Below are 14051 nucleotides of genomic sequence, written 5' to 3'. Positions count from 1 at the left end.
CCTTATAGCTGTGTTCAGTGTGAGAAAATACATACATGAAGGAGTTATTTTGTGATATCAATGAATTAATGTCACAATGTAGAATGTTTTAACATTGTAGTATGAGTATTTTAAGGAGTTTCACAATGTAGAACCCTAATTCAATTGATTTCAGCGTGATATGGGTATTAGCCTTGGGAAAAATCCAGGCTCTGAATGAAAAGAGTACTATTTATGTGATTTAACAAAAAGTGACTAACACAAAAAGAGCTTTTGTTACACTTACCACGTTGGTGACCCACTTGAATCAAAATGCAACACTTCTAAATGTAGCCGAATGTTTTCTACAAATTGTCCTCTAACCAGGGATGTACACATTACTCCCAGATTCCGTGTGGTTTTTGAGCTGTTAGTTTTAACAGGACGTGCAACCTCATCTCCCTTCTGTCACACAATTGATTTCAACGTGATATCGATGAGTGATGACAAATAAGTGTTGCGTTCCTTTGTTTAGCGACCCCTTTTTTTAAATGCATCACTCCAAAATGTAGCTGACTGTCTTCTGCAGGTTGTCCTCTAACCAGTGAGGTGAAAGATATCTCCCATTTCCATGTGTTTTTTTAGTTGTGTTCGTTTCAACATCACGTACATCCTGATTTCCCCCCTAATCGATATCAGTAATTTATACACTGCTCAAAAAAATAAAGGGAACACTTAAATAACACAATGTAACTCCAAGTCAATCACACTTCTGTGAAATCAAACTGTCCACTTAGGAAGCAACACTGATTGACAATACATTTCACATGCTGTTGTGCAAATGGAATAGACAAAAGGTGGAAATTATAGGCAATTAGCAAGACACCCCCAATAAAGGAATGGTTCTGCAGGTGGTGACCACAGACCACTTCTCGGTTCCTATGCTTCCTGGCTGATGTTTTGCACATTTGTGGCCTGCTGGAGGTCATTTTGCAGGGCTCTGGCAGTGCACCTCCTTGCACAAAGGCGGAGGTAGCGGTCCTGCTGCTGGGTTGTTGCCCTTCTACGGCCTCCTCCACGTCTCCTGATGTACTGGCCTGTCTCCTGGTAGCGCCTCCATGCTCTGGACACTACGCTGACAGACACAGCAAACCTTTTTGCCACAGCTCGCATTGATGTGCCATCCTGGATGAACTGCACTACCTGAGCCACTTGTGTGGGTTGTAGACTCTGTCTCATGCTACTACTAGAGTGAAAGCACCGCCAGCATTCAAAAGTGACCAAAACATCAGCCAGGAAGCATAGGAACTGAGAAGTGGTCTGTGGTCACCACCTGCAGAACCATTCCTTTATTGGGGGTGTCTTGCTAATTGCCTATAATTTCCACCTTTTGTCTATTCCATTTGCACAACAGCATGTGAAATTTATTGTCAATCAGTGTTGCTTCCTAAGTGGACAGTTTGATTTCACAGAAATGTGATTGACTTGGAGTTACATTGTGTTGTTTAAGTGTTCCCTTTATTTTTTTGAGCAGTGTACATATTACTTTATGTTCTATATTATACATACAATACATATGAACAAACATTTGGTTTTGATATTTCATATTTCCAATTCATGTAACATTTAGTAATCATAATTATTTAAGTAATCAACTGACAATTATCGAGTATAATTATATTGACGTTGTTGCCCTTCTTTTAGAATTTCAGGGTTCATTCTCAGATGTGCCAACCCAAATGTACTAGAGCATGACATTGGGGACTGGGTCTTCCTGTCTTTAAGTTTGGTGTGGGTTGTTCTTTAGTTTTTCTCTTCTTGGGCAGATTTAGTGGGTCTCATTGTGGGTGTCTTTTATGTCCCAGTTGTTGTTACTAGTCAACTTTCAGTGGACACCGAGAGCAAAACTGCAACATTATGTTATAATACTTTTATTGGATCAAATGGTTATTTTATGCAACAGAATAGAGGGTTCTTAGAACTATTGTGTCTGTGTGTTCTACTGAGGATGGGCCTCTGGGAGAAAACACTGACAGGAGATTTACAATGTCTTTTGGGTGATTAAACCTAAAGAGACCGCATTCCAGAGCATGAGTTAATGTTTCTGTTCTATATGGTACCAGGGAGAGATGACCACAGGGCCAGACCCTGGTCTCTACACAAAGAGGACTGTTTTTACAGTAGATACTGTCTGCTGAGAATTATAGGTATCTTTCATACAAATCTTAACCTTGTGACCCGTTCTATACGTCTGTTGTTCGTCATGTAGGTTGAAAGGGGTGTATCTTGGCTATAAAAGACCTTTGTACTTTCGTCCTGTGGGTCAACCAGCCATCATTATCGTAGGGCACTCAATTGATTCACTTTATATGTGTACGTTGTATTTACCTGCTCCCTTATTAATAAGTGAATAAAGATTTAGTTTAAGAATAACTCTGACTTGTGTGGTAAGTTTCTCTCCTCATTTGATATTAAAGAAGTTAACCACCACATTTGGCGATGGGGATGTGAATCTTCACTTGGTGACCGCTCCTGATGACCTGGGTAACTGATGACCTGGGTAACTGACCTGGCTCCTGACGACCTGGGTAAATGACCTGGCTCCTGATGACCTGGGTAAATGACCTGGCTCCTGACGACCTGGGTAAATGACCTGGCTCCTGACGACCTGGGTAAATGCCCTCAAACCTAGTTTTTTTTAAAAAAAGAGGTGAGCGAAACATGCAAAGTGTAGTTTATATAAAAGTCTAGTAAGCTCTGAGTGTGTATTCCTGTGTGAGCGGGGCACCTTGGAGGTGTAGACAGGGCCGAGTCAGTGGAGGATGATCTGAGAGTCAGTCGACTCTCACACTCTCTCACTAGATTAATTTCTGAGAAGATCTGAAAAGATCATTTGTATGCTAATAGATTTCAGTTTGTATTGACTGCTATGTAGGTTAAATGTACACTTCAAATGCAGCTGTCCTACAACATATCTGTACCTTCTTCTTGATCCCAATTGCATTGTGTCCATGTTCTGTCCTATAAGAATTTCAAAGGAAGAGAAAATGTGTCAAGCAATTAAATATATATATTAAATAAATATTGAAAGATAAATGGCATTGACATACAATGTAATGTAAAATAGAAGAACATATTGGAGAAAGCACTAGCCAATACAGTACTGCCATACAGTAACAGTACTGCTATACAAGCCTAATATCACATTTCAAGATATCTTTGTACACAAATTGTTCAATATTTTATCATTATACAAAAGAGGTAGTCTAGACACTGTAATAATACCATTATGCATTTGAATCCCATCGACAGCTACCATCAAAGATATTAATTTCCCTCCACAAGGGGGCGGACATGTAACGTTTCCAAAATGGGATAGTATTGTCCATGTAACGTTTCCAAAATGGGATAGTATTGTACATGTAACGTTTCCAAAATGGGATAATATTGACCATGTAACGTTTCCAAAATGGGATAGTATTGTACATGTAACATTTCCAAAATGGGATAGTATTGTCCTTTTAACGTTTCTAAAATGGGATAGTATTGACCATGTAACGTTTCCAAAATGGGATAGTATTGTCCATGTAACGTTTCAAAATGGGATAGTATTGTACATGTAACGTTATGCCCCCTTGTGAGTTAATAGTATTGCATACTGTAGCAGGCTATATAAAGAGGAAGACCTCCATTGACGATTCAGTTCGTTGTAACATCTCGTCTGGACAGGTCAACGTCCTTAGTTAGTTAACGTTAGCTAGTTCATTATCACAAAAGTGAGAACTGCTCTAGATTGGTAACTTACGTTAATGAGTGTAAAGCCATGTTGGCTTTATGGAAACGATATACAATATATGGGAAAGAATATAGTTGAGGGAAATAATCCAAACCTAGTTGTGCCTAGTTAGGACATAACGTTATCTAGCTAGATAACGGTACTGTACTGTAGCTCATACAACCCCGACGGTCAAAACCGGTTTTCTAATATTTACGGTAATTAACTATAGTAACGTTATGGAAGATATTCACAGACAACCATCATTGTCTTCGTTATTCATTATTAGTATGTTATATTATTATAATAAATGACATATTCAGAGCCAAACATCAACCCAACTTAACCTTTTTAACTTGTTGTCGCATCCAAACTTGTCACCATCGTTTTCAGTTGTAATTGCGAAGTTCCCGGAAGAAGTCCAGCAACAACGGAGGTTCCTCGATGAACCCACCTTCTAACAAGTTCTTTGAAGAACCTTTTGGGGCTGTTTTTCATTGACCAAGAACCCTACGGTTCTTAGGGGATCTGAGAACAACTCCAGTTGAACCCTTCATTTTTAGAGTTGTAGTCGGCTCTATTTACTCTCAGATTCAAACATGCTGATTAGCATCAACGATCAAGTCAGCTGCTGCTGCTCCATTACAGTATGAGGTGAGACGTGAACTGACGTTGAACCGAGCAGTCAGTTGCTGCTGCTCCAATACAGTATGAGGTGAGACGGTGAACTGACGTTGAACCGGGCAGTCAGCTGCTGCTGCTCCAATACAGTATGAGGTGAGACGGTGAACTGATGTTGAACCGGGCAGTCAGCTGCTGCTGCTCCAATACAGTATGAGGTGAGACGGTGAACCGGGCAGTCAGCTGCTGCTGCTCCAATACAGTATGAGGTGAGACGGTGAACTGATGTTGAACAGGGCAGTCAGCTGCTCCAATACAGTATGAGGTGAGACGGTGAACTGATGTTGAACTGGGCAGTCAGCTGCTGCTGCTCCAATACAGTATGAGGTGAGATGGTGAACTGATGTTGAACCGGGCAGTCAGCTGCTGCTGCTCCAATACATTATGAGGTGAGACGGTGAACTGATGTTGAACAGGGCAGTCAGCTGCTGCTGCTCCAATACAGTATGAGGTGAGACGGTGAACTGATGTTGAACAGGGCAGTCAGCTGCTCCAATACAGTATGAGGTGAGACGGTGAACTGATGTTGAACTGGGCAGTCAGCTGCTGCTGCTCCAATACAGTATGAGGTGAGACGGTGAACTGATGTTGAACTGGGCAGTCAGCTGCTGCTGCTCCAATACGGAAAAACGTGCAGTAAAAATAAACTGTGATCCATGGCAATGCACTGGCTAAACGCAAAACACAAAACATTTTGACTGCCCCCCTTGAGACAATCAGCAACCAGGTTGTTCTCACCACAGACATGTCTGATTTCAAGAGGAAACTCCTGCAATATCCGTAGTAACTTTCCACCTCACTGCGGAGCTTCTCTCTCTTTTCAGGATTCACTAGATAGGCATGTTGTTGGATCGGGACCCAGTACCCAATGTCATGATCTAGTACATTTGGTTTGGCACATCTGAGAATGAACCCTGCTATTCTAAAAGAAGGGCAACAATGTCAATATATTTATACCCGAAAATTGTCAGTTGATTGCATAAATAATTATGATTACTAAAAGTTACATGAATTGTAAATATGAATGATCAAAACCAAATGGACACTCCTTTGTTTAATATGTATTGTCAATAATTAACTTAATGGTAAGGCATGGTATAATAAAAAATGTTTAAAAAAATATTTGATTGCATAGTCTTATTTTCAACGACTTTTCAATTACATTTTGCTAGGTGGGCTAGCCTCAATGTCAAAACACAGTTTTAACGTGTCCAAATCAATAACCAATATGCAGAAACAGTTTGGGATAAATTTAAAACCTAAACCTAACATGTGCTATTTACACAAACATCTGCCACAATAATCATATTTCTTGTATTTTTTTAAACAAGCTCCTTATAAACTACACAAGCACCAGAAACGTTGTTTTGACAAGTAGCAATAAATCACTGATATCGATTAGGGGGGAAATCAGGTTGTTCGTGCTGTTGAAACTAACACAACTAAACAAAACACATGGAAATGGGAGATATCATTTACCTCACTGGTTAGAGGACAACCTGCAGAAGACAGTCAGCTACAATTTGGAGTGATGCATTTAAATGTAGGGGTCGCTAAACAAAGGAACACAACCCTTATTTGCCATCACTCATCGATATCATGCTAAAATAATTTGTGTGACAGGATGGAGATGAGGTTGCACGTCCTGTTAAAACTAACAGCTCAAAAACCACACGGAATCTGGGAATAATGTGTACATCCCTGGTTAGAGGACAACTCGTTTTTTGTTAGTCACTTTCTGATAAATCTCATAAATAGTACTCTTCGAATTCAGAGCCTGGATTTTCCCCCTGAGGCTAATATCCATATCATGTTGAAATCAATAGAACAGGGGACAAACGTTTAGGGTTCTACATTGTGACATCATTAAAATACTCCTACTACAATGTTAAAACATTCTACATTGTGACATCATTAAAATACTCCTTCTACAATGTTAAAACATTCTACATTGTGACATCATTTCATTGATATCATGAAACAACTCCTTGATGTATTTTATGTTTAATCAGAGATCTTTTATAAGAGTATCCCTTCCCCTGTGTGTCCACTTGTGTATATTCAGGCTGTTTTGCTGAGTAAAACTCTTCCCACATCGATCACAGCTATAAGATTTCTCTCCTGTGTGTGTTCTAAGGTGTATAGTTAGATAGTTAGAAGTACTAAAACTCTTCCCACATTGATCACATAACGGATTCTCTCCTGTGTGTGTTCTCTGGTGTACTGTCAGATAGTTAGAAGTACTAAAACTCCTCCCACATTGATCACAGCTATATGGTTTCTCTCCTGTGTGTGTTCTCTGGTGTATTGTTAGAGAGGAAAATGAAGATAAACTCTTCCCACATTGATCACAGCTATATGGTTTCTCTCCTGTGTGTGTTCTCTGGTGTATTGTTAGAGAGCCAAATGTAGAAAAACTCTTCCTACATTGATCACAGCTATATGGTTTCTCTCCTGTGTGTGTTCTATGGTGTATAGTTAGATAGCTAGAAGTAGTAAAACTCTTCCCACATTGATTACAGCTATATGGTTTCTCTCCTGTGTGTGTTCTTTGGTGTACAGTCAGATGGCTAGGTTGAACAAAACTCTTCCCACATTGAGCACAGCCATATGGTTTCTCTCTTGTGTGAATTCTCTGATGAATTTTAATGCATGATGAGGAGGTAAATCTCTTCCCACATTGACCACAGCAATAAGGTTTCTCTCCTGTGTGGAATCTCTGATGAATTTTAATGCCTGATGAGGATGTGAATCTCTTCCCACAGTCAGAGCAGCGGTGAGGTTTCTTTCCTTTCGATCTCGGCTGGTGTTTCTTGAGGAGTTCTGACATGGAGAGACTCTTCTCTGCCTCGGCAGCGTCATGATGTAGTTGAGACTCCCCAGAGGATCCACGATAGTCCCGTCTCTCTCCTGTGTGAACAACAAAGTCAGACGGTTAAAGGGCCACAACAGCAGAAATCCACTGTTTATTTGAGGTAAAGGGTGATGCCCAGAGGTCTGTTAAATTATTTTACAATTGTCTTAAGACAGTCAAAACCTAAGCAGTGTGCCAGACGACCTTTGGTCTCCAAAAAAGGCCCCTTTCTGTGTTTGCTAAAGTTGCAGCACGAGGGCGATGCACACACAATTTGATTGCAGAAACACCTCCCTACTAATGAGGAAACCACTAGTTATGGATGTAGTATATCTGGCAATGAGGAAACCGATAGTTATGGATGTAGTATATCTGCCTGGAGCAAAAATGGTGAGCAAAGATTTTAGTTTTCCACAATGTATTCTGAATATTACAGCGCAAGATCAGGAGTGCTACTCAAGGAAACTCACATTAAGTTCTGTGTCTATTCACTAATTCACCACCGTGGGGGAAAACTCAGGGGAGCTCTCATAGGCTGACAGCAATAATAGCCTCCATTTACAGGTTGTTTATGAGTGCATTTCACATTACTTTTGGATAATAACTGTAACGCTCGTTTGAATCTCCTGCTTAATATGTTTGTGTTATTGCCGCAAATCAACTGCTTTATACTTATAAAACACTTCAACCAGTAAAATGCTCTTTAGCTAGCTTTGCCATCAGCCTGAAACTGAGGGTTTGCACATTAAGTGTTTAACAAATTGGCCCATAACTTCACCTAACAACAACATAGACCTACTGTAGGACCCATAACTTCACCTAACAATAACATAGACCTAGGACTATAAATCATTTAATATTTCAGGTGAAACATGGAAACTAAAATGTATTTGTTGTGACATTTCATAACCTGATAATTTGGTGAATAATCCCACTAGGCTACTCTGTAATGTGTTGTCATTCTAAATGTCCTGAATAAAGGAAAATAGCTCTGTGTGTTGTACAATAGCCGATCCATCAAGGAACAGTTCTCTACACATTATGAGCTAAGTATCTCTGTGTGCAAACAGACTAACGAGACCTTACTGTAAATCAAGCAGACAATAACACATTATAAACATCAATTTGTTAGGGATGTTGGATCCAACGTGGAGCTTGGCATAACTGTCTTTACCAGAGTAATGAATGAAGAAGCACTTTGGTTGTTGTTGCATGTCGTTATGTTTGTCATTTTTTATATTTTTTTATTTTTAACTTTATTTAACTAAGTTAGTTAAGAACAACTATTTTTTTTCAATGACGGCCTAGGAACAGTGGGTTAACTGCCTTGTTCAGGGGCAAAACGACAGATTTTTATGATCTTGCAACCTTTCGGTTACTAGTCCAACGCTCTAACCACTAGGCTACCTGCTGCCCCGATTTGACTGGCATTCAAAAAATGATTTCCTGGATCAGCTGATGATAGTTGAACATGTGACTAACTAAACAGCTACAGTATTAAGATTTATGTGTAATTATTGAAGAACCGCGTTAATGACAGTATCGATTTGGGTGTTGTCAATAAAGTTAAGGTGACTCTCGGTTAGAACCATTGGATTTAGCAAACTCTGAAATGATTTAGGATTTCTGTGCCCATGAAAACTGTTTTCTCAGCGTAACATAAGGAAACACTAAATGTTACGTAGGTAGAGTGGATTTCAGAGATCTGAATACAAAAAAACTGTCCAACAGCAAGATCCAGTATTTAAGTTGAAGTTCATCATATGACAAGCGTAACGTTATGACTATAACTACTGTTCCCTGAAGGAGGGAAACTAGGTACAACATACTATCAGATCCACATGCTATGAAAAGAACTACTGTTCCCTGAAGGAGGGAAACTAGGTACAACATACTATTAAATCCACGCCTTCCTGGAATCCCTGTCTTCCACAGGTGATGAGCGTGAGGCTTGGATTTATTCCTTCAATTTAATACCGCTCTTCACCGACCCAGGAAGGGGTGGAGCCAATCAGGTGTTGTACCTCGTTTCCCTCCTTCAGGAAACAGTAATTATAATCAAAGTTACACTCCCTTTCAGTCGGTCAACTTCGGTAGAACATACTATGGAGAAATAGATTCATTCCCCATGCCGACCCAAACAGATACTAAATGAAACAACCAGACCTGACCCCGCAAGATGCGTCAGTTTTGTCAATTTATTCATTTTTTCGTATGAAACACACCTGTCAATGTTGAGTAAGGACGAAAACCTGATTACCCATATAGAAGTAGGACTAGTCTACCTGGTTACACATATAGAAGTAAAATTAGTCTACCTGGCCTGCGCGGAAATGTAGGCCTATAAATGTGCCTATTTGGGGATGTCTGATAGTATTTCAGATTGTCTTAACGCACCACCACTAATGAGTTGTGGAGCTTCTCCAACAAAAAAATGATTCAGCTTCTCCAACTAATTTTATTAGAATCCATTACAAATGACAATAGTTGCTCAAAGTATTTGTAAATTATTTCCAGCTCTCGCCCTTTCGATAACCACTCAGCATTAAAGGGAAAAACGTAATGCTCTGATCCAGTGGAAATGTTATAAAATACCTGATTACTTCTTATCCTTTGCACAAATAGACGACAGATGTGTCTGTCCAGAACTCACTGGCGCAGGAAACTGAGGGCCCAGAATATTTTATACAATGTTGCAAGTTTCAGAGGACCCAGTTGATAGTTGATAGAATGTTTCAAGTTCGTTGTTGACAGGCCATGTGCAGCCAATGGGATTTATAGGATATTTATTTTTTAATCAGGATATTTTCTACCTGCAGGCTGCAAATGTTTTTGTTTGTTGGTTTCATGTAGGCTATTTTTACATAGTTGGCAATGGCAATAAAAGTTACTTTTAGATTTGTATAATTTTCATTTTGATAGAATGTAGATTAATCACAGACAATCATTTTGAGATACTATTATAAATGAAATGAAACTGTTCCAGTAAAATGTGAATAATGAAAATCCTAACTGGCACCAGATCAGTAGAAATGGTCAGATAAATTGGCACCAAATGGAAAAGGTTGCCGACTGCTGAATGCAATGTTTTTATTTGTTGGCTTTATGTAGGCTATTTTTTACATAGTTGGCTATAAAAGTTACTTTTAGATTTGTATAATTTTCATTTAGATTTAGATGGAATGTAGATTAATCACAGACAATGATTTTGAGATACTATTATCAATGAAATTAAACTGTTCCAGTAAAATGTGAATATGAAAATCATAACTGGCACCAGATCAGTAGAAATGGTAAGATACATTTGCACTCCAAATGTAGGTTGCCGACTGCTTGTTGAGCCGATTACCAGCAACGTCAGAATTTATGAAGGCCAGCAGGAGTTGGCTCAGGAAGAGTTTATTCTCTTCTGGTTGGGCGATATTGATGTAATGGCATGAAAATAAATTGGCTGAATATTATACAATGACTTATCAACAGCTCTTTGACCCCCACAGGAAATCTCCACTGGCAATTCTAGAATATACTATATAGCCTAGAAACCTGGTTAAACTATCATTATGACATCATGGATGAATTCTAGAATATACTATATATCCTAGAAACCTGGTTAAACTATCTTTATGACATCATGGATGAATTCTGGAATATACTATATAGCCTAGAAACCTGGTTAAACTATCATTATGACATCATGGATGAATTCTAGAATATACTACATAGCCTAGAAACCTGGTTAAACTATCATTATGACATCATGGATGAATTCTAGAATATACTATATATCCTATTAACCTGGTTAAACTATCATTATGACATCATGGATGAATTCTAGAATATACTATATATCCTAGAAACCTGGTTAAACTATAATTTTGACATCATGGATGGCCAGTCCTTGTACTCATAGTGTAGTGAATACAGGGAGTAGCCCTGAGCTGAACTCAAACCTGGGTCCAGCGACTGTCAAGCCAACACCTAATAACTGTTACACCAAGATGTCCGAACTTCTTGACGAGGTCGCTAGGTGTTGGATTACGGCTGCTACAATAGCTTTCTCTATGAATTTGAGAGTGGTTACATTTCTCCAGACCCCATCCCTCAGCTGTTTACCAAACCAAGTCTCTGGTCAGCCATTTTGTTTCTGTTTAAATCCTAGGTTGTCTCTTTAAAAAAGCCACACAACAAACAACCAATATGCAGTTTAAACAATAAAAAGCTGTAATTCCACCACTGTTTTGCTAATAAGATGATGGATGGGGCTGGAGAAATGTAACTACTCTCAAATTCATAGACAGACCAATGGATGCAAGGACTGACTATCCATGGTATCAACATTATAGTTTTAACCATGTTGAGGCTGTTGATTTACATTGTTTCTAAACATTGGAGTAAAAAAAGCTTATTTGGGGTTCTGATGGGGAACAACAGTTGAACTCAGCTCATGAGGCATGTGTTATATTCTTCAATAATTAATGGCTATAAATAAATAATTTAAAAGTCAAAATATGGATTTAGCAATTGCAGATTTCCGCTTTAACACCAAACATCAGTTCAACAACTGCAGAGTTTGTGCCTCTGTTTTTAAGACAGTACTTACTAGTGTTAATCAGGGAACGGTTTCTCAAAACCATCTTATGGCTAAATTCATCCTTAGAACCACTGGATGCCTTAAGATGCGTTTGGGAAACCGGGCCCAGAAATCCAGTTTCCTTCTCTTCTTCCTCCTCCTTTTCCGATGTAACAGTCATCTCTTCCTCCTCCTCTTTCACTCCATAAACTGCATCCTCCTCTCCTTTTACTGTAACATCCTCCTCCTCTTTCACTCTGAACGCTTCTCCCTCTTCTTTCACAGTAACGGCCTCACCCTCTACTTCTTGTTTTACTGTGATATCCTCCTCTTCATTCTCCTCTTTGACGAGAGCTTCTTTCTCCGTCCAGCAGTCCTCCTCTTCATTAACAAGAGAGTAGCTTAGTGACCGCATGGTCGGGGATGTTAGCTAGCTAGGCTAATGCTAACTTAACCAGCCCGCTATCGGAATAATAACAACAACACCGTAAATATGAAATTAAAATGGATAACTAACTTGACGACAGAAGAGTGTTTAAAACACAGTGGCTAATAATTACGAAAGCGTCTAAAGAGCTTTGTTGGTTCGTCTATTTTGTCTAGCAAGCTACCGAGGTGGCTGACGAACTGTTTCTACTGTTGAAAGAAGCGTTCCGTCCACTAGATTATACGTCACAGTAGCAGCATTGCCTTAAAGTCGCAGACCGCTATATGCTGACTGGAGTGGGTAACGCAGTTGAGTAAAATGTATATTTTATTTTCAGACAACAAGTTAAAGGGTAGGAATCAGGGACGTCGCTAGAACTAAAATATTAATTAGCCCCCACTAAATAAATCAATATCAGTCAATATATTTTTTCTGTAATTTCTTTTTTTTGTCAACCGTTCCATCTCATCTTAAACTTTTTACCGGGCCTGCACTAGGACCGGGGTAGGCTGCTGCTGAACTAGTGACTGTTAGACTTTCTTCAGCAAAGATGGCGGACAGAAATACTAGAAGAGAGGGGTACCCCTACACAGAACTGAACTGAATCAAAGATGGCGGACAGAAATACTAGAAGAGAGGGGTACCCCTACACAGAACTGAACTGAATCAAAGATGGCGGACAGAAATACTAGAAGAGAGGGGAACCCCTACACAGAACTGAATCAAAGATGGCGGACAGAAATACTAGGATGGAAACAAATGTAAGGGATTATAACGTCATAACTAATCATGCAAAAACATGTACAGTTGACAGGAATGTTAGTTCATGTAGAGACAAACGATGTATGCATTTACGATCGTGATTTACCAGCTAGCTGACTCCCTAACATTAGCCAGTTAGCTGACTAGCTAACATTAACCAGCTAACATTAGGCAGCTAGCTGACTAGCTAACATAGCCAGCTAGCTGACTAGCTAACATTAGCCAGCTAGCTGGCTAGCTTTATGGGTGTTGTGACATGAAAATGACATTGTAATTCTGGTTGTTTTAGGGACTCCTGAAACAACCAGCAAACCAGACTGTCGTTTTTGGAAAACAGTGGATGTATAGAATCTAGCTAGCTGAAGAATTTACTGCAAATTGAATGAACAATTTTGTAAGCTTTCCTTGCTTATATTTGCTATGCAGATAGATGAAATCACGTAGCTAGCTATGTTCTTGCTTATTGTGCAGTGGATGATTAAAATCCCTGTATACCCATGGATGTGTAGCTAGCTATCTAGCCGATCTGTGTATGGACCCAACCGTTTGGTATACATATTAGTTCAGAACCTAGCTATGAACCTCAGCTATCATAGCCAGTTGTATCAACTTCAAAACAGCCTGAATGACATTAATGAAGCCTATGGATTGAGTAGAATATAATATCATGTTGTGCCAAGGATGCAAGTCGTATATACATGTAGTTATTACCATGCATGAGATCCCCACATTGTAGCCTGTACATTTAATATATTCACTGATCATGTACTCTACCTTGGCAAATAAAGGTGCAGTTTAGGCAGTTTAGGTATGAATGTCTTTGAGATTATTTTTCAGTCATATCCAATACCAGGAGTATCAAATTCCAGTCTTTGAATGACGCTGTGTCTGCATGTATGTATTACAATTATACACTTCAACAGTGTTTACCAATCTTGGTCCTGGGACATCAATGGTTACACATTGTAACTAATAGACTAGAAACAGGATTTAACTAGTTAATTCATATATACAGAAACATAAT

At 39.2% G+C, this 14051-nt stretch overlaps 1 protein-coding gene across 1 annotated transcript; it reads right to left on the bottom strand.

Annotated features, from left to right (window-relative positions):
- Positions 1–5034: 5034 nt before the first annotated feature.
- On the bottom strand, positions 5035–12465 carry LOC139548992 (zinc finger protein 180-like). Its single transcript, XM_071359020.1, has 2 exons — positions 11869–12465; positions 5035–7324 (listed from the first exon to the last, which is right to left on the bottom strand). The coding sequence occupies exons 1-2, from the start codon at positions 12251–12253 to the stop codon at positions 6423–6425; spliced, it is 1287 nt and encodes a 428-aa protein (XP_071215121.1). The 5' UTR covers positions 12254–12465; the 3' UTR covers positions 5035–6422.
- Positions 12466–14051: the final 1586 nt, after the last annotated feature.

This window comes from Salvelinus alpinus, chromosome 2, assembly GCF_045679555.1.
Source record: "Salvelinus alpinus chromosome 2, SLU_Salpinus.1, whole genome shotgun sequence".
Lineage (NCBI taxonomy): Eukaryota > Metazoa > Chordata > Actinopteri > Salmoniformes > Salmonidae > Salvelinus > Salvelinus alpinus.
Note: the sequence above shows the minus strand (reverse complement) of the source record. Positions and strands in the feature narration are given on the sequence as shown.

Bases quoted from the DNA above. Each gene is read 5' to 3' on its own strand.
- LOC139548992 (XM_071359020.1), bottom strand. From the start codon at position 12,253: ATGCGGTCACTAAGCTACTCTCTTGTTAATGAAGAGGAGGACTGCTGG. The intron at 7,325-11,868 runs GTAAGTACTGTC...TTGTTCACACAG, and splicing joins CCGTTCCCTGATTAACACTA to GAGAGAGACGGGACTATCGT.